General features: G+C 42.2%; 1 protein-coding gene across 6 annotated transcripts in view; it reads left to right on the top strand.

Annotated features, from left to right (window-relative positions):
* Positions 1-21727, top strand: part of brip1 (BRCA1 interacting helicase 1) — a 104006-nt gene that overhangs the window by 63057 nt on the left and 19222 nt on the right. Inside the window, exon 25 of one of the 6 annotated variants that reach the window (XM_056440600.1) lies at positions 20325-20541. The exons of the other annotated variants lie outside the window; for them this stretch is intronic. Coding sequence (XP_056296575.1) covers positions 20325-20381 — 57 coding nt within the window. The 3' untranslated portion in view covers positions 20382-20541. Of the gene's footprint in view, positions 1-20324; positions 20542-21727 lie in introns of those variants that run through there. 6 annotated transcript variants of the gene reach the window in all.

The raw sequence follows: 21727 nt of genomic DNA, 5'->3' as shown, positions 1-21727 counted from the left end.
TACTAAAAAACAGCCTCACAGAACAGCTGGCTTATTTGTATCCAGCAAGTCTTCCAAACAAACATAAACATACTGTACTATAGGAGCCTTTTCTGATGTGATGGTCCTGTGAGTCCTGTGGTCGTCCCATAACCTCAAGGTAGCCGGTTCGATCCCCGCTCTCCCCATCGTTGCATGTCGAAGTGTCCTTGAGCAAGACACTGAACCCCCAGTTTCTCCGCGGGCGCTTCACTGCAGCCCACTGCTCCTTAATAACTAAGGATGGGTCAAAAGCAGAGAATAATTTATTTCCCCACAGGGATAAATAAAGTGTACATTTCTTTATTTCTTTTCTTTCTGAGTTTAAAGGGTTCCTCAGATTGGGTCATGTGAGTACTTCACAGAGAGATCTGGAAGATGAGATACGCTGTAAGATGAAGTGTATATTGTACAGTATGACAACCAGATAATCAATGTTTTTGCTATGAATTCAAAACCCAAAAAGTCATACATGGTCTAAAAGACAATACGAGCCTCACACTAAAATCCTACCATCATGTGCAGGTCTACAACATGACAGCTGGATTAGGATGCCATTTATTTGATTGCCTTTCTGCTCTTAGTCCCCATATGTTTTCCTGAGCTCCATACTGAAGCGACGGTGTCTCGTAAATCTGTCCTGGGAAACATTTGCTTCTCATTTGGGAATGGCACTAGGATTCGAGTTACGGTTTTGCTCCCTGGAGATGAACTCTCTAGATTAAGCAACGCTCCATTGGCCTGGTATGCTGTTAAAAAGAAAGTGAACAGTCCCTCCCTAAAACCTCGTGATTAATTTTCTCAAAGGCTCAGTATCTTCTGAGTCGCATACCTGGTGAAGATGACTGAAAACCCATCGCAGGCTTCTTCGGCTTGCCATTAGATGGTAAATGACCGAGTCCCTGAAGGTGTCGCTCAGCTGTGAAGATAGCAATCGTCATACAGACAGAATGGCTGGAAGCTGTAGTCCATCCGGACCAATACAAAAAATAAACAAAACCGTTTCTTTTCATTTTGTCTGATACTATCGTGCTACTATTGTTTATTGTTATGCATCAATCACCAAGCCAAATCCCTTGTATGTGCAAATGACGCGATTCTGCTTACCACCGAGCCCGGGCTTAGTGGGGACTCCGACTGAAAGCGGCCGTGCGTTAAACGACTGGTGCCATGTAGTTTAATATACCAGTGAGACAACTAACAACCATCCAGGAAGTCCAGTTGCAGTAACAAAATAGTGTGTTTAAAGGTTTATAAAATGCAAAAGCTAAAAGTTAGTATTTAGCTAAAAGCACCCCTCTACTCTGTGCCAATGCAGCGGTGCTGAGAGGCGTAGAGTACTTGTGTGGTGGTCGGTTTGTTGGATCGGTGGATTGTGTTTCTGACTTTAATGCAGGAGACCAGAGTTGGTATTCTGTTGCAGACCGACGATAGGCTTTGTTTTATTAAATAACTGTATTATTTATACGTTATTCCCATAAGCATGATCTAACTTCTCACCAATACCGTACTTCCCATGCAGAATTAAATAAATTCAACAGTTGCGCTGTGAATGTTACACAATTTCATGAATAATAATGCTGGCTATAGGGTTGCATTGGATTTTGACGAATAATATAAAAGTTTAGAGTGCAGTTATGATCCCAGGCGGTCGGGCTGACACAATGAGCAGATGTGGGGAGACTCCCTCAAAAAATGCTTTTGCACTCGTACATTTGGGAATCCTTCTGTAAATATTTCAGCAGATCAAACATGTTACTTCTCACTCATCTCCCACTAAATGCTCCGCTTTTCTCTTTTCCAAATGATAGATTGCCTTTCTTTTTGCAAAGTGAGGGTAAAAGGTGAGGTATTAAAAGCTGTCAGAAAGCTACTTCTCAGAAATTTGGGTTGGAGTTAAGGACTTGCAGATTTGCAAGGTAAAGTGTTGAAATGTGACGAGTGAAAGCACTGTGCTGTTGGTGGTCCAGGACTGTGTAAATATCCTAAGTGCTGGGACATTATGAGTCAAAATAAGTTTACTGATGAATGTAAAATCCTTTAAAAATGTCACTAGATGTAAATCGATGCCCTCGTCAGATGTGGGGCTGGACAAAGCACCGGCCCTCGATGGTTGTTTTTCTGAAAACGTGTTTTATATCCTCCCCGTTCCAATTACCTAACACCTATTCTCACCACACACAGTCATTCAAAGTGTTGAGGAAAATCCCAGCAGAGTAATGACGGGAAAGTTCTTTGTTCTGGCCTCTTAGTGGAATATGTTAGTGCTGACAGACAAGGCAATTTAAGAACAGGAGCTCCTAAAATCAAACAGAACACATTCAGTGTTTAATTCTGTGGCAACATACAGAGCGCTTGCCCTGACTCATATCTTTCAAAGCTGGCTGGCACACCTCGTCGTGGGAATGACACTTCTCAACCCATCTCTGTTTGAACAAGTCGATTCCACTTTCTCTGTGCTCAGCTGCTTTTACGATTCATAATGGAGAGCCGACTGAATGCACCAGCTCAAACTTCAAAAAGGGTTAATAAGTGTTGAATACAATTCCTAAGTGTGCGCACGAATGTGCCTCCCCCTCCGTTTGAAGTATGACTTAATCCTGTTTCATTGTTGGCGACCTGGCAGGTTCACATAGAGGTGTGGACAGATGGGCATCAATACAACTTGCTGCTGTGCTCTATGAATTCCCACCTCGATCCCACATGTGTATTCGGGTGTTGTGCTGCTCGCCCTCAACGTAGCTCTGTCAACTCCGATATCGATTGATAAGATCCATTTCAATTTGTCAACTTCGTGGCCAAATTGTTGTGAGAACATGTGATTCTATCTGATAATGGTGGTAATATAGAGAAGAATGAATACCTCTGGCGCTAACTCACATGTGACATGCATTTTGTTATGAATTATATATTTAAATACATGAATGGAGAAAATGAAGTTGATTATCCAGCAGAAAAGCCAAACATTGGTTTGAGCTCCTCCAATTCAAGAGGATTCTCATCTTCTTGCTTTTTTATTTGTGGATATCCTCCTTGAGCTCGGGGAAATTGTAAATTGTTATTTCAACAATACTCTAATTTTATAGACTGAGAAATCCGTTAATCATTCCCAAAACAATTGATCACACAAATAATCATTAGCTGCTCCCATTAATTCAATAGCTGCCATTACTAATGCTGTAACTACAAACTTGTAAGGAATTCATAAATGATGATACATCAAGTTCAAACTTGCATGTGAGCTATCCTGTTGGTCAAAATGTGTCTCTTTTTCAACTGGAGAGTCAATGGAATCTCTCCTGTCTTCAGTAAAGATATGCACTTTTTGTTTGTTGACCCATTTTTTTATATATTCAGCAGTTTAAATGATGATTCGTGATTTGAAGTCCAGAATAGCATTCAAATGTAACTTATAGAATAGTTTATTATCTTATCTGTATACAGTGTATGAGATTCAGAAAACCAAAGTAATTGATTTTTCCAAAGCCCACCAACTGATTAAGCATTTGCTTTTTACCATTTTTTGTTCAACGCCATTGGAACTATTTGTGTTTTCACCTAAATACTTCTGACCTGTTAAACGGCAAAGAAGAGACAAGTAGTTGTTCTCAGAACTTGATTAATACCGAGTACTCCTGACATTTAACATACCAGTTTAAAGCCGACTTGTAGTAAATGCTTCAGCTTCAAAATAATCCATGTATTGCTGCGAGTCACAATCATATCAGTTTCAATTGGCCCAATGCTAATGTGGGTGTGAACGTTGGACACGTATGCTTGTTGTATTTGTGCAGTTTGTTCCCATCTGTGGATATGAACTTTGTTAGCAAATAATTTCAGGAACCCCCATAAGGTAAAATAAAGTGGAGCTCTGAAATGGAAGTGAAAACAGGAAGTCGAGGTCAAGGCTGCACCACAAACAGTTTGGATAATCATCTTCACCTTTGCCCTTGTTTTGTCTTGCAAATAAATTGGCTAACCTGGGGATTTGTTGAAAAACCTCTACATGTTTCCTAACTCATGTGAAGCGATGTTGTTGAGAGCGTCACAACAAACATTTAAGTATGACGAACCATTTTCACGTATTCAGGCTAAAGGGCATAGAGCTGATGTTGCATGTGTCCTTGAGAGACTCTCAGGGCGACCAGCGCACTCTGATGTCGGTCACGCATCACTCCCTGTTCGTGTCAGAAAACAAAGGCCGCGGGCGTACAGCCGCTGGGGCAACCAGACAACACCTCTAAAGCAAACAAGCTTGCCCGCTCTTTATAACAGCCACATAATGCTCGGCCTTTGTCCCTTACAATCCTCCTCCCATAACAGGTGCCACTTGAAGTTGCTTTGTTTCTTCAATTCCAAAAGCCCATCTCTCTTTATATTTGCCCTCCCAGCTGACTTTGTTGGTATCTTTCTCCAAATGTGCTCAACAAAACAAAGTCTTTTATTTTGTGTGATGCAATAAACGCATGGCTTAGCAAGTGTGCATTAATGTGTGCACTTTGTGATCCCACTTTTATGAAAGGACACCGCTTCTTCCTGTGACAAATGACACTGCTTTATATCTGCCCTGTTTGCCCACTGTGATGTGGATGAGACAAATGCTCAGTTAGATGTGGTAGAAATCATTTTCCATGCTCATTCTTGACCTTGGAATGAGTAGTTTGACAAAACATCTTAACTTAAGATCCACTGACGGTCCGAGAGCCATCCAGAGTCTTGAACCCCATCTCACTGATCCCTCAAACTGATGAAGGCCGATGAAGACGTGTACTGTGATGCTCGTAGTGATAAAACCAGAGAATTATCACCCGTTTCTGCCATTTTCCCTCAGCTCAGAATTTAGAACATCTTTCAGCCCATTGTTTTTGTTAGTTTTTTTCCGTCTCACCCTTTGCTTGCTTTGTTTCCTCCACGAGCCGGCAGCTGTTCTTCGAGTCCTTGTAGCTCATGCACAAAGACCCCAGATCAGAGGGAAATCGCCTCGCCTGGAGCTCACCTGGGTGTGCTACGTGTTGCTTTTGCCACACGGACCAAAGTTGTTGTAGATATTGGAGGTTCGCATGAATATATGAATGCATCATCAAGCCTGTGTCGCTTCTTGCCTGCGTTTGTGTGACGAAACGTAGTTTGGAGACCTCTTCTGGGCTTCCAAATGAAGGGTCTTATAGTGTGTGACCCCCTTGACACCAGTCAGTCATGTCGTGTTAAAAGTAAACCACAATACGACTCCTGTTCACAAAACGGCAAGTTCTGTAGAAATCTACAACTTTGAAAGTTGTTGAGTGGTAATTTGGTTTCAGTTAGTCAGTAATGAGTGTAAGTGGCCATCTTTGACACCATATGCTGTTAAAGCTCTGTCATCAGGCTTACCTCACAGTTCAGTTGAAAGGTACAAGCGCAATGCTATTAGTCACGAGAGAAAGTAATATAGTCGAGGGCAGAGTAGAGATTTTTCACAGAAGTTCAACCAAAGGAACCTCGTCATGCTTACATGATGATTGTTACCTTGCTCAGCCTCTTTTCCTTAATCTTTTGTTCATCCATCGGTGATAAAGAATAGCCAGTATTGACAGGTATTGTAGTTATATTTTCGTTATCCCCCTAACCCATCATTTGAACCCCTGTGACCTCTGGCTTGGGGTCACGAGTTATACAACGCATCATTGAGCATCGTAAACCTTCATTAGATCTCGGTCCTCAGGACCTGTTGTGTCATCTGGGTGCAGCCTGAAGCTGCTTGTGTCCATGAGGCCATTTTATTTAGACTTTCAGGGGTTGCACAATAGTCAGTCATACCTATTCCATATCGTTGGAAAGAAACAGTCTTAATTTACTGGAGAGTTGAGGCGGTAAGTCTGAGATGACTTTAAAGGGTACCTGTTGTGATCTCGAATGTGTAGCCAGATCAAAAGATAATGTGTTTCTAAAGGTTATTCATGCACTGACGGTCCAGTATTCAATAACAATACGTAGTTTAGGCTGTTCAAAGTCCTCAACTCCGACAAGCTTCATTGCACTGGTGCTTGAATATGGCGCAGGTGGTGTGATGTCACATCGTTGAGAGATGACAGCCAGCCACAGCGGATGTGTTCAGAAACCAATGTAAACAACGTCGAGCGCTCGCAAACAAATGCTGAGAACTTGATAATAATATAGAAAACGGGCGAAATATGGACGATGAAAGATTGTCAGATTCAGCAACTGGATACTTGTATGAACCATTAAAAGCAGACTATCCCCGTTTAGTTAATTGTGACAGCGATAGCGATGATTCTGATGAAGTTGATGCCGAAGGACCGCCGGTACAGATGCTTCACCGTGCGGACCGTGCACGCAAGTCGGCGGACGTTTGGTGCAGTTGTGGGAAATGTGTGCCACAAAAAACAGACAGAGTGCATTTGTTGTAAAGAACACAAACTTATGTCCGATGATATAGTGACATTAGACCTAATCTGCTTTACACAAAAGAGTGAGCTTGATAGCTACATCGCGCATAAGCCAGCGCTGGAGATGTCTTTCATTGATGCAATGTTCGGCCGACATGTTCGGGGGTGCTAGTGACTTTTTCTTTGCTCCGTCCGTCCCGATGCGCGCAAACCGGTGTCGGGAGCTCCGCGGCGCACGAGACGGCAGGCAGAGGACTGTTAACGCGACACGTAGAGACAGAAATGACATGCTGCTGCTGTAATGTGGCGCTATAGAGAAAGTGACAGGGGGGCGGGCCAATTTTTTTTTATGTCATGCGATCTACCAATACTACGCCGCGATCGACTGGCAGGTCGCCGCGATCGACGTATTGAGCACCCCTGATATAGATTGTGTAATTCTTGAGGCCACCGATCTATCCCAAGAAGCAACGCGTGTAGAAGTGGCTCCGGATTGGCTGAATTCCTTTCAACGACTCTACGTCATAGTGACCTCTGACATGAGTAAATAACTGGCAAGATGTCTGCGCCCTGAAGCGTTCACGGACTCGGAATGTTGACAAAGAAATGTAAAGCCTCGGGCTATGCGTGACTTGTTGACAATAGCGGCAGGGAAAATATGATTTATTTGATGCGCCTAATGGATGTAGCACGTTGTTGTTTTTGACTACAGGTACCCTTTAATCATCAGTTTACTGGAGAGTTGAGGCGGTAAGTATGAGATGACTTTAATCATCAGTTTACCACACATCTATGTTTACAAATTCTATATAACCTGTCAATAGAATTCCAACATGAAATCTAAAACATGGGCAGGAGCATAAGTTGCCGTTTGAAACACTGACACAGTAATATATATATATATATATATATATATAAATTTTACATTGTTATCTTTTTATGAGTTAGAAAGTACAGAATTTACAGGAAATTCGGGTAGCGAGAGAGTGAGACATGACTTGCAATAGAGGACTCTAACCAGGATCTAATTCGGGGGCATTGTCATCGTGTATGGTAGCCATCCAAACCACCAGGATAACAGGATGGGAGTCTTGAATGTAAGCTTCTTGAATTTTAATAGTGTAGGTATTTGGGTGGCCTGTAGCATGACTTCTCCAACCCTACGCCTGGGGTGTAGTACATCGAACACCAGTCCTGACTGGTTAAAAGAGCATTCCTAAAACTCCTTGTGGCCTGCAGATTTCGGTCATGTCATGGGTACCCAATTTTGAATTCAGGGCATTTGTCCCAAATAGTGTGGTTGCCATTGATCGAATAATTTTAAATTCCTAAATACAAAAATTAATGTTAACATTTGATGTTTCAACATAATTTTTTTGACTCACTTCAAAATCTAATTTGATGCCAAACCATGCGAACATTACAAAGTGATCAAAATATAAACCAAATATCTGCATCATTCTGTATTCAACACACAGTCACTAATATAAATACACTTGTGTTGTTGATATGTATCCTTGTATGTACTTCCAGGCTTTTCTACTTTTTAGTTTCACTTATACCATTTTTAACATACATTGTTTGCTTAAATTCTGTAAAACTGGGAGATGAAAGTCAAGCAAAGAAAAGAAAACATGTCAGTAACTGCTGTGTTGATCCCTGTGTGCTATAAAGTCAGACATCAGTCAGTCATGTAGGTGGCAGAGGTGCAGCAGCAAATAATTTACCCGAGCTAAAGCCGCAGGATCATGAGCGTGCAAACATGATTGTTGACAGTAACACAAAGGGAGGTTTAAGGTAGTCTCATCCAAGCTGTGTGAAATTTTGTCCAAACACAGCCATGTGCAAAGAGGGTGGGCAGGTGACTGTGGCTCGGAACATGAGGCCCTACCCCCCACAGATTAATTTGTAAGCAGAGTCCTCTATTCTCTCTCCTTGGGGTTTTCCATAATGACCCAGTTTTGGGGGGACAAAGCCTTTCGCACCCCTGTTGTGCTCATAATAGCTATGGCTCCAATTAATAGGGCTGTCTGTATTTTTTGGTGCGTGCATCCGTGTTTACTGATCATGGGGAAACCGTATAATCCTTTTTCCTGTGACACAAAGGTGTTGCAGACATGCTGTCTTTGCCCAACTCCTGCTCTAAGCCTATTGCCCTGGACACTCTGCCCTCCCGTTTGTCTTTCCCAGTGTGGACAGAGTGGGGCACTGTTTCCCTACTTTGCACGACGAGACTCCTGTGATTAAGTGGCGAGTCGGATTCCAGCCACAGCTCAACTTTGTTGCTGGGTTTTGCTCACTGCTATGTCTTTTGTGTCTGCAGCAATGAAGGGACATCGGTTTCTTAAGCTAATTGTGCTCATTTGCCATCAACAAAGCTCTCTAGCGTGAGTGGCTTATCCAGAGAGGACAAGACACTGCCATTGTTCATGTCATCTTGTCACTTTTTTGTTTTACCAATCTGTCCAAAGAGATTTACTGTCGCTGAAATTAAGCACAAGAAAGAATGTCTAAAGAAGTTAATGAGACGGCCAAGGTATGGAGAGTAGACACCATTTATAATGACATAAGCAAAGCAGAGCCGGGCCTCAACCAACACTGGTATCCCTGGGGATCAACCAAGAACAACACCGGTTAGCAGAAAAGATGGGTGACTGTTCTGCCTGCAGCTGATAGCCCCCCCCCCCCCCCCCAAGAAGCTTTATTTATACTTGCAGAGGCTCGCACGACAGTACCACTCACAAGCTCCAAGCACACGCAGAGGTATTTATACCCTGCGCTGTTCGCTGTATAATTCCCTGAAGCGCCAGAGGGCGTACAAACAATGTGTGCTGTGAAGAATCAAAAAGACGAGTAACCTGTAATGGCATAAACCAACCTCCACGAATGCAGAGGAGGAATGATCCGGAAACTCATATCGCATATTCATGACCTATTTTATTGCCTTTGTTCAAACCCTGTTAAGGAGCAAGTTGAGTATTACATGCATTATAAAGAAAGGACGTTTTAATGTCCTGTAGACGATTGGATTTGTCTGTATAGTATATATTCAAATGTCGATTTTTAAGACCTGTTCCTAAAGCATTTTAAAACGTCTTATGTTACGAGTGCTTTGGCGGGTGAGAGAAGTTGGAAGGTGGACTTTGCAGGCAAGGTTTTTGTTAGTTATTAATTATATTAATTCAAATATATTGTGTTCCAAGCAGAACGTGGAACCATAATGATCTTGAAATCCACAAAACGATCCTTAAAAATGGACAAAATCTGGAATGATTGCGTGAGAGTTTATCCAGCCTGGTTGGATGTGCAAGGAACCCTTGTCCAAGCTGGCTGAGGCTGCGCTGTGATTGGCCAGTCTGTGCTCAAGGTGCTGGACTTAGCAAAGGGTCAACTGTCCGGGTGTGCGGAGGTGTTAAAGTGAAGCTGAGTTTGAACTTCTCCCCCAAGCTTCCCTCTGCCATTATTTGTGTGTGTGTGTGTGTGTTGGTGATTGCAACATCCTGAATGCCTTTGAGGATACCGTCCAAAAGTGTGCTCCATTATCCCCATTTGTGGGGCATAATGGGTTGATTAGGTAAAGATTACATCGACATATTTTTGTCTTTACTTGTGACCTTTAGACGTGGTCGTATGGACATGTTGCACAATTAATGTGAAGCAAGTTGTGACCTTTAGACCAGTGCAATATTATTTAGCTGTTGTTCTTTTATTTTTTACGCCTGATATGTAGCTGCTTTCCGAAGTCAGGTTTGATTATATTTTTATATATGTTGCTGCTAAATAGCTTTTTTGGCATACTAATACAAAATAAAGCTATTCACGTTCTACTCATCAGACGTAAACTCTGCCAGCAACACACACATTTTAGTTTTAATGAACTTACTGCTTGTGACTGATTAAGAAAATAAATAATGTCACTGAGGTTGTTTGATTCCCCAAAATAAACACTCAGGTCATTGGAACAAAAACATCCCCACACACTCTCACCTAGTAGGCACACACTTACAGCACCAACAGCAGAGAGACAAAAAAATACAAACCTGCAGAAGAGACGAGAATAAGCTGTAGAGCAAACAAGGGAGTGGAGCCAAACACATTCTCAGGCAGCCGGGCCTGTGGGTGTCAGGCAGAGCTCTACCTCTCACCGGCTGAATTGTGTTTGCACACACATGTGTTTGCTTGCCTGTCTGTGTGTGTCTATTTGCACATAGGTACGGTTCAAGGTGTAATGTTTGCTCTCTTAGCCTGCCTGACAGGTGTCTCTCAGCCAAAGCCTTATTCAGTTATGGCCTTTCAGCAGCACCGAGTGCTAATGGAAAAAATAAGCTTGGTAAGGAAAGTAAATCTGAGAGAAGTCATTCATTTGCAGTCAGGCCATTGTTTCACTGACTTTGAAAAAACGGGCTGTCATGGATCGCTGTCCTAATACGTTCTCCTCCTCCACCCATATTAATGCAACAAAGGTTATTTCATGAATACCTAAACAAAACACTAATTTGCCTGTTTGATCGCAGTGGAGCTTGATAATGTTCAGGCATCATTCATCCTAAATACACTGCTGGTGACACCTGTGTTTCTATGTTTCCACTCAAGCCTCCAGTGGCCTTGTATGCTCTGGTGCATATGTCATGAGACGTACTGCACGTTAAAATCAACAAGTCCTCCAAATTAAATGACAAAATCCTTCATTTGTTACTGCTCTTAGAGCTAATGACGAGTAAAGATCAATCTTTTTCAAAAGTTTTATGATATGCTAAAATTAAGTTTGGTTTCGCTTTAGCCATAAATACGACTTGATGGCAGATATCAGCTAATATATCGTTTTCTTTTTCTTCTTTTTTTGTTGTTGCCACGATTATTGTAGAGAAATTCAGCCTGATTGTCCCTCCTGGTACAATGAGCACCCATACCAGATCACACAGCAATTGAGCAAGTAGTCGGGCGGGCCGTCCTGATTTAGATTGAATGGTTGGACTAACTGACTACAAGAATAGCATAGAATCAAGGAGCTTGGATTTGTTAGACAGTTGTAGGAAGTGTTGTGATCGAATGGCAGAGGATTGAGCCTTTTCATCCAACTTCCCTTCTGAATGTTTACAGAAATCCCAGATATACAGAATGTATAAAGTATATTTCATGTGAATCTTTCACTTTTAATGCAGCAGTAATAATAAGCCAACACTCAAACACAGGAAGGGATAACCTTTTGACATTTAAAATGCCTTACATTGTGCCTTTCCTATTTGTACACTCTGAACACTCGTGGCTCTGAACACTAATGGCTCTGAACACTAATGGCTCTGAACACTAGTGGCTATCCATGTTGTCATCTCCAGAACCAGCCATCGGATGTCTGTGGATGCTCCTCGGGTGGTGTTGAACCCCTCCTTCCCTCTCACAGCCAGTGTAAGGTGCATGACTGCATGTTCTGATTGTGTAATTATATCAGGATGCTGTTCGTGCTATCAGTAATGTCGCTTGTTATTGTTTGAGCTGTGTGTGTTTATGTGAGCCGAGGGCCCGAAATAGAGAACTTCGGTTCCACGCTTGTGCTATCTAAGTCATCTGAGATAGCAGTTCCTACACTCTGACTTCTTCACAGAGAAAAACCTTGTTTTGATGATTGAAGACATGTGGATGCAAGGAAAGCGTACATTTAAAGCAGCTATTATCTGATACACGAGGAGAAAGTGTGTGTGCGGGGTGAGTGGATGTTTTCCCATGGCAGAAAGAGAACATAGATCCTGTCCAGCCCACACACTTTAATTGTGCTTGTTTGGAGTTCAATTAATGAGGAGTGGGGCCTGTAGGAAGAAGGCAACGGAAGGGGAGGTGTCATCCTCTCACGTCAGACATGAGGCTCTGGGCCAAGAAGGAGAGGAGGTGCAAATGAGTTTAGGTCACAAGGAAAAGGGACTGGAAGATGAGCGTGATAAGATCTGCCATTGCCCGCCCTTCCTGTCCCTGGTGATGATAATCACTCACCTTGTTTTGCCTTCGCTACCTCCTGATAGAAGCCAAGGGCTACATGACACATCTCTAAACAATCACTTGAGATGATAAAGGACAGACGGCTGGTTCGCACAAGTGAGACCAGCCATGCACTAAAAAGGCTTTTTACACTGGAGACACTGAAACTCGTTGCTTCCACTGCGTGACCTTATGTTCTTTCCCTTCTGGAAATCATGTAACACTCAAATAATCCTGTTTATCTGCATGGAAGATGCCATCCACTTAGTTTTGTGTCTGGAGCATGCCCTCGGAGTCCGATGCGGACTACAGGACTTGCCCATGGCTGTCTGTCGAAGTCTAACGAGCGTGAAACATTCTTCTTCTATTTTGAAGACTCCGTCACTACAAAGTGAACCAACCACGCTGTGAAATATCACAACCATTTGCTCCAGTTATGGATCACTCCAGCTGGAATCCTATTGCAACCGGCACACCTCGAGTAGGATATAAATCAACAGATTGGAACACAAATCGTCTTGCGTAGTGTGAGCAGCACATTTAATACCTTTAATTAAAATAGCTCCTGTGACATCTGTTGAACCTTCTTCTCTCAGACCAACACCAATGCAGTTCACTCCGCCCTGCATGATGTCAACACCCTTGGTATGGGTTTGCATGTGCCCTGTAAATGTGTCCTGCCAGAAGCAGCTGTCAGAATCCTTCCTGAACCTGCTTTGGAACACATCATGGAGTTTGAGTTCCAACATAATGAGATCACCCTTTAACAACCTTTTCAAACGGCTCCACTATAAGGATGTGCGGCCTGAGCCACTTCCTCCACCAACCTGGCTGCACTGCGTTAAGTAGGCACCGATTTGATGGTCGAGCTTTGTCAGATCGTCACAGCCTAAGCCCTCAGGGGATGAGCCACAAATCACCTGCTAAGACTCTTTAGAGACGGAGCTGAGGACTCAAATCCACAAGTTTACCTTTCTTCCCTGTTCTTAGTCCTCTTACTGCACACTCACACAGTCATGTGTCCTGAAAAGGCCAACTGGTAATCCAATCCAACACCTGCTGTACGGACACCTGGTGTCCAGATTGACTGAGATTGCATTGCAAGGGCAAGGCCTTTTTTAGTTGTTATGCCTTAGTTGCTTTGCTTAGAGCTGAAGTTGTGTTGTATTCATAAGGAAATTAATGCAATTTAAGATCTAGCATAAGTAGCATTATTTACAGACTTAAATGACATGGCTTCGCTTGAAGTTATTGGCCCCGTGGTGCTCTGCATAATTGATGCATTGTTTGTGACCTAATTTTATTATCAAGAGGGAAAGTTTTCTGACGTCAGTGTAACAAAGATCGACTGTTTTTGAAAGGGCAAACTAGTCGTTGCATTCTTTACACTTCCTCTCCAAGGTTTTGTTTGAACAACATTGTAGGGAATTATTTTTGACCAATACGACCAGGAGGTTTCCTTTTCCCCTTTGTCTGACCTTTTTTAAACACCATTCATAAACTAAAATGCAGCACATAGTGCTCAACAAAAACAGAAGATAGACAGAGAATGAAGCTGAGAACTGAAATTAAAAGTTATTTGAGACTAATTAACATGAACTCTGAAAGTTTGTTGTCTTGTGCACAATTCAAAGGGCATCTGAGTCCAGAAGCAAACAGAACCCGACCAATGTATTTCTAATTAATACAGGCGTTCTTCAGCCACCTCACAACGTCTCCCATCGGGTGTACCTCAGTGGCGTTCTGGTGTCCGGGTGCTTCTCGGAACACACACCACCGTCTTTCCTCCCACATCTACCAACAGCTGATCAGAATGACAGAGATAAAAACAAATAAAGTACCCATATTTGTAGCATAAAATAATAAAAAATCCAATGGTAAATAAAAGATGCTTAATAAAACATAAACTGACAGTTCAATAGCCTGGAATGTGTACAAGGAGTGTAAGAACTGAGGAGCGTTGGCGTAGCCAGTGAATCTAGTTTATTACCACAGTGCCTGTTGGCTTCCATTGCCATGACATGATAATGAGGCACAAGCTGGACACAATGGCAGAAAGCCATGAAGACATGAATCCAGCTTCACTGTGTTTAACGCTGAGAGGCGTGTGCACTGTGAGGGCAGAGGAAGCAGGTTGGACTCTTGTTTGGTTTGATCCCATTAGGAGCCAACATGCCGAGAGCGTGCAAAATCACGAACTTAGTTGTCTTACGCCTCTCACACAGCCTTTCATTAGCTACTTAATCACCTTTAGGAGGATAGTTCCTCCTTTGGCTAACCTGCCTGTCAGCAGCATGTGATCCCCGGTAAACCGTACTTATCAAACTAAATACTTGATCCGGACCAGGCCGGCAGCTAAAGATGAGGCTCTTAGGAGCCGGCTCAGAGCATCGTGATTTCAGACCCAATAGAGGACAAACATCTTAGGATAAATGTGACTGCTCTGGCATCCCAAACCCAACCTTTACTTGACTCGCTCTTTTTCAGGTGTTCTGTCTTCTTCACAAAATACAGTGATGTTCGTGTTGAAGGTGAGGTCATGCAGTTTTTCATTGGGCTAAAACCCACAGGGACGTAATCATACGAGTACCACTGAGTAGTTTAAACAAGAATTAACAAAGCTGCAAGTAGGTAAAGTATTTTATAACTGTGTTCTGTATACTGCCTTTTAAAGGCAGTATACAGAACACCGATAAGAGCTTTATGAAACCTTTTTCAGAGAATCACAATGTCCTTTAAATCATATGTGATTTTTAAAAATCATATATGATTTAAAGGACATTGATTCTCTGAAAAAGGTTTCATAAAGCTCTTTGGGTCAACTCAGGGTTAAGTGTCTTGCTCTAGGACACAACGACTAAGGCCTCAGCGGGGATCGAACCCGGCAATGCTCTGATTGAAAGATGGACCTGGTGACCACTGATACACAGTCGCCTACTTATAGACACAGGGACATTTGGTCATCCGTCAAAGACAATGCTGATCCTCCACCTCAGACATTGGTTTTGTTTTAACACATTTCAGCCAGTAGAGGGTATCGGTACTCCAAGAGGTGTGTGTGTGTGTGTGTGTGTGTGTGTGTGTGTGTGTGTGTGTGTGTGTGTGTGTGTGTGTGTGTGTGTGTGTGTGTGTGTGTGTGTGTGTGTGTGTGTGTGTGTGTGTGTGTGTGTGTGTGTGTGTGTGCGTGCCTTCTTCAATTTGAATCCCGTTTAGGGTGAATAAATGTGAGGAAGTCTCCTTCACCTTGTGGAGTTAGTTAAACAGGGGCACGTACTTTGAAAGGATCCACTTAGCCTGCATGAATGTGGGGGGGGGGGGGGGGGTTAGGTCTTTGTGTGCGCTTGCCTAGAAAGCCAGACATCAAATAGACTCCAGCCAGAGGTGAAAGAGGGCTGAGCTGGTTAAGAGAAATAATTAGGGTGCATCTCAGAGCTCATGTGGTTGACGGCGAAGCAGGCGTCTTATTGAGGAACCTTTTGGTCATTGCTAATTGTTTTTTTAGTTTTTTACATGTTTTCATCATTAGCATGTAGCAAGTCAACTTTGCTTCACCTTGTTGTCATTGAAACATTTTAATCAAGACCAGAAGGTGGAGCAGCAGCAAGCAGAATCCAGTGTTCATGCAAGTCATTTCAGTCTCAGTCCGATTGGCCAACAACTTCCTGCTGATGCCTGACACGTACTATACTGTACATGTCTCAGCAGCAACAAGACTGGGAAGGAAATAAATCCATTAGCTGAGCCACGTGGAACTTCACTTTCATGTTCAATAGCTATATCTCTGTCTTAACTTTCTTATCAAGCTGTGTTAAAAGAAGAAAGTGTTATTGTTAACAATGATACTTGACGTTGACATTTACCCTTTCATGGCTCTTTCACCTCCGAATGTGATCCAACCAGTAAATATTCATCTAGGAAGGTCAAGAGGCAAAAAGCTCTTCAAAGTGCATTTGATTGAAAGTGTTGAACAGTTACAGGTAACCACAGCCAGGAAACATGTTGCTGGATCAGCACTTACAGAGCAGTCCACCATTGTTCAAAAACCCTCACAGCTATAAGCCTTCGAGAATGATGCTCTTACCTAAAGCTCGGTAGATGATCGCCAGCCACAGTCATCACGCCATATCGGTAATAATTTCAGACTGATAAATACTCAATAGTGGCTTCTATCCCACCACAGTGTAGTGGAACTCATGTATAACTTGAATGTGTAGCCCGGTGTTCACCGTTTCAATAGCAGCTGCTGCCACTTCCTCTCACGCCATTTTTCTACAACTTGGAGACCGGTTGAGGTTGAGAGGTGATCCTGATGTGGTGCTGCTTTCCCTGGTGCAAAAACAGCACATTTTCAGAATATGGGTCATTAGCTTACATGAGTTCTCCTCAAGTAGGTCAGGGTCAAAGGTTCAGTTTCTATAACGAGATCAGTGGTGGCAATGTAACCAATTCTGACTCGACACTATTATTTACCAGTATTTTTACATGTGTATGTTCATGTTAACATTTCACACAGATAGCCTGTCTGTGTTAAACTACAAACTGACATCGAAACTGAAATACAATCTTGTAATTGTTTTTAATCTTCTGTTTGAATTATTGCTAAGAAGGTACAAATGCGTTCTTCCCAAAAATGCCAAACTATTATTTTCAAAGATAATGATGAGATGATGAAGCAAAGCACCATGGACAATTTCATCCCGTTGTGATTTGTACTTAGTTAATACATATTCACTTTCCTGTGTTGCCCCAGAATAAGATCACACCTTCACGTCCTTGTTTGCTTAAAAAGCTCTCATTGAGCATTCGACAGTACCTTGCTTGGCTAGCAGTTCCCTCCTTCTTCCTAAGGGAACTTTCAGAGCCAAAGAACAGTTCCTGCAAAGTGCAACAAGGCTGATGAATTGCAAACAATGCACAAACCGATGTGAGAGTGGAGGCCTGGACCTGATCCAGAGTGAAACCTTCCCCAACCTGACATACATTAGTGCGTTTTCTATCCAAAAGTCAGACCTCGCTCTGATATCAATATTAGTATTGAATATATTATTTCCAACACCGCAGGAAAAATTGGTGGTGTGTGTGTGAATATATTTGTGTGTGAGTGTGTGTGTGTATATATATATATATGTATAAATGTGTGTATGTATATATATATATTCATTCACTCATATATATTTAATTCAATTCAGTTTATTTTATATAGCCCAATATCACAAATTACAAATTTGTTTCAAAGGTCTTTACAGTCTGTACACATACGACATCCCAGTCCCAGGACCTCACACCAGATCAGGAAAAAACCCTTTCACAGGGAAAAAAAGGGAAGAACCCTTCAGGAGAGCAACAGAGGAGGATCCCTCTCCAGGATGGACAGAAACAAGAGATGTCGTGTACAGAAGGAATCATTACAGAGTTACAACACATTCAATGAGTATGACAGAGTGTATGAATAGTTTGTTTATGTGTATATATATATATATAATATATATATGTGTGTGTATGTATATATATATATGTATGTGTGTGTGTGTGTGTGTCTCAGGTTTGGCCCCACACACGCCATGTGGCAGATTCAGTTTGGATGACTTGACATGACGGTGCTTTCTTCCTAACTTGTTTTAAACCTAATGTTAAACTGGGGAGCTAGTTTGGTTCATTTGCTAAAGTCTGCGTGCTCGTTAGCTGTGTTGCCTGTTCAAGATTTGTGATTCTAGAGTCAGATTTGTTGAGCGTTGTAACGAGAGATGTCTGATAATGAGATGGACAAAGAATGGCTAAATACTGGCTCACAGTAGTTTTTTACTCTGCTCGCATTGTCTCTTCAAACGCAACACTGCATTGTTAAGATACCACGAACCATAACATGTCAGCAAATGTCTCACTGTTGGAGTCGGGGCTTCCCAATAAAGTGAAGTGCTGTACACACAGCAGGTGTGTTTCATCAGCTGGTCATCGTTTCTAAGCACGCGAGAAATGTCGTTGATAAGTTATAGCCACACACTGCACATAGACTGAATCAGACTTTCCCAGAGAGTAACGGTGTAAGGCACGACCAGCTAGACCATCACCAGAAATGTCCTGGAACAGTTTGGTTACTCCCCAACAATCTGGCCTTTAGGGCGACTTTGACTTTTGACCCAAAAAATATCCGTTAGCTATTTCTACATATATCATACATTCATTCAAATACAGATGTGAACGGGCCCCGTAATAAGCCACGTTTCCCATGCTCGTTCTCGCTGCTGAAACAGGAGGGTGGTGCTGGTGATGGTTTCTACACCGTTTGTGAAGTTTATTTCTGGCAATGTTTTTCTTTCAGTCATGTTTCCATGCAGGAGTGTTGGCATAAAGGTCGTTGTGGCCAATCGGCTCTCAATCTCTTCAGATTCATGTTGATGTATTCACACAAATCCTTAATGTTCTCACTCGGAACACACACTAGAAAAAACATCATATCATGTATCATAAAATGCTGCTGCAGATCGAGGTGAACACACACATTCCCGAAAAATGAAATGCGCCTTCGTTTTGATTTCACAAGCATTTCATGAAACCTTTCAGAACTTCTAATTTACGACCCCGCTTAGAGGAGGCAGAGCATGGCTCTCTTTGTTTCGCCATCTGCAATATTTCACAGTATTTCTCCACAAACTAGTGCGGCGTATCTGCGTGCTTCACTTTGCTGTTGATAGTAGTTTTGGTTTGATTTATCTGTGTATTGTTTCATTTGAAAGTTGCTTCAAATTCCAAAGACATGTTGTTCTCTCTGCTCTGCTGACATTGTACTTCACTTCCAAAGAATGTGAGTTTTTCCCAATATAAAATGTTTTTGTCCAACTAAAAGTAAATAATCTGTGCCACTTTCCTCTCTCGTAATGATTTTTTTGTTTTTACAGATGCTTTTATCCAAAGCCATTTTGAAATGTAGGGATCCTGTTTTATACAGCAGATTTATATTTGGTTTCTACTGCTGCCAGCCAGCTGTATGTTTGATCAAGGGACACAAACACAATTTAATGTCCCTCCACGCTTTGAACCCGCAGCGTGCCCTTCTGGCCCGGGCCCGGGGCCCCGAGCCTCCCACTCTTCTGAACAGTACCCACTGAGGGTAATCCATCTGTGAGGGTTGTGTTCATCTGGTTTTCCTGTACACAATTAATCATTTTTATGAAGGAGAAAGAGAACACATTTTGGAAACACCTTTGCAAGTTCACTATCCTCTACTTCTGTTCATCACGCTGTGCTTGTGGCGCACGGATGCTAATCTGAAGTACAACTCCCAGCCTCTCCTCGTCCTCTCCATTGCAGATCTCTCTGCATGTGGATCAAATCAGAATTATCCGCTAATTGACAATTTACAGGGCTTGAGAAAATCCCTAATGGACTTGATATTAAATCCCCTTCAGATATTTAAAGTGTCTTTTTGGAGTGCCTCGCCGAAAAACCAGGCTTTTTTTCTTTTTTACAAGACGGCCAAGTTAAGCCCGTCAGTGTGTCTGAATGGGCCAGCCAAGCCCAGGCGGCTGTTAGATGGGATTATGGGTAGACAGTAGGGAAGGGCAGTGCGACGCAGGGGAGAAGGGAATGTCCAGATCTCCATTCAATGACTTCCAGATGGACCGCAGGCCCAGGTTCTCTCACTGGAGATACATAGCCAGCTTGGTTACCTTGTGCTCCATACAGGACTTATCCTGTGCTTCTTTATAATTGACTGGGGTTTTATGTGGAAAGTTAGATAACATAAATTATAATATGCCCGCCCGGCCCTTTAATGTACTATTAAGGCTTTGACCAAAACAACTTGAACTATTCAACTGAAGTCTGGGATCTTTGGTGTAAACTTCTGGTACTTTTCCTTTTAATGTCAAGAGTACCTTACTTTAAACTTGTACTCTTTCCAGCATTTACAAACTGAAAAACTAGTTAAAACTTTGTGTTTGTCCTTTACAGATCTGGTTGGCCCCGGCAGCAGTCCAGTTCTGCCCTCTCACCGCTATTTTAAGCTGAAGGGATCACGAATGGTCATATGTGAATGAATTCTCTTCTTTTTGTTGCCATTATTTAGTAACAGCCACATTTAGAATATGACCGATGTGAAAAGCTGTGCACTGTGTTCTTCGGTTGTCAGTGCTTACAGATGTTCAAATAAATCTCAACAATAGATGTTTTTGGCCCTTTTTTTTCTTATTGGCAATGACTTGATGACTACACACATTCACGTTATGTTTTCACATATTGCGAGCATTGTCCATGTGGTTATTACAGAACAACCCTACCAACCCTGTGTCTTTGAATGTATGTTTAAAGTCTACAAAGCAACAGCAAATACATTTGGAGAGAAACAATATGCCTGCCAAAGCTTTTATTTTATTAAGCATGTGATGTTTATTCTTTATTTACATTTAAGCAAACTATAATCCTTCCTTAAGCAAAGCATTTATATGTTGTTGCTGAACGCTTCCCACACGCTAGACTCTGGTCTCAGCTCTCAGCGTCCTGCTCGTTGTTCACCCTCCACGCTGACCGTCTCCCTGTGAGAGCAGAGCGCTTCCTTCACTGGAAAAAACATTGCGAGTGAACATAATCCAGGCAGCAATTATATTTCCTAATTGCTAGGACACAAGGTTCCTATACCAGTGGTTGGGCGTGTTTTATCCAACGGATTGTAAATCACATACTTTATATTTAAGCTAACCATTTTGCAAAACATACTGATGTGTTTTAGATTTTTGGATGTAGTCGTCATTCCATTGGTTTCCATTTGTTTCGATACTCCCTCTTGAAATTTAACAAAGAGGTTTGACAAAGAAATCCATATTCTCAAAAATTAATGCAGACTTCATGTTCCCTGAGAGGATTTAACTCAAAGTGTCAAGACTCAGCCAATTGATTTTAATGCTATATTAAAATCAATGAAAGCCAATCGCGACATCAAAAAGCTCACAGCATTCATTCGACAAGGCTGGGCAAAAATGAAGACTATACATATACAATTACTACAAATCCTGGTATGGCCTTTTAAGCAAATCTCATTCAGTAGAACACTAGTCACCGAAACTGTACTTTGACAGCTAAATGAATGTCTAATCACTATTATCAGGCAGGTTATGGCTCAGCGTTTTAAGATAACCAGCTGGTGATTTGTTGATTTGAGTGGAGGCTTTCTGTGAAGAGCCGCCCTTCATGTGAAATGGCTGAGAAGAAGAGAGAAGAAGATGACATGGGACACAGACATCAGCCGAACTCATGATCTAACTCTAAATGAGCTGTGTGTGCAGTGTGAGAAAGGATGCGATGGATGGATGCGTGTGTCTGCCTCCACATTCCTTTTAACAAATGGGCTTTACCTCCAT

Source organism: Pseudoliparis swirei, chromosome 20, assembly GCF_029220125.1.
Source record: "Pseudoliparis swirei isolate HS2019 ecotype Mariana Trench chromosome 20, NWPU_hadal_v1, whole genome shotgun sequence".
Classification (NCBI taxonomy): domain Eukaryota; kingdom Metazoa; phylum Chordata; class Actinopteri; order Perciformes; family Liparidae; genus Pseudoliparis; species Pseudoliparis swirei.
Note: the sequence above shows the minus strand (reverse complement) of the source record. Positions and strands in the feature narration are given on the sequence as shown.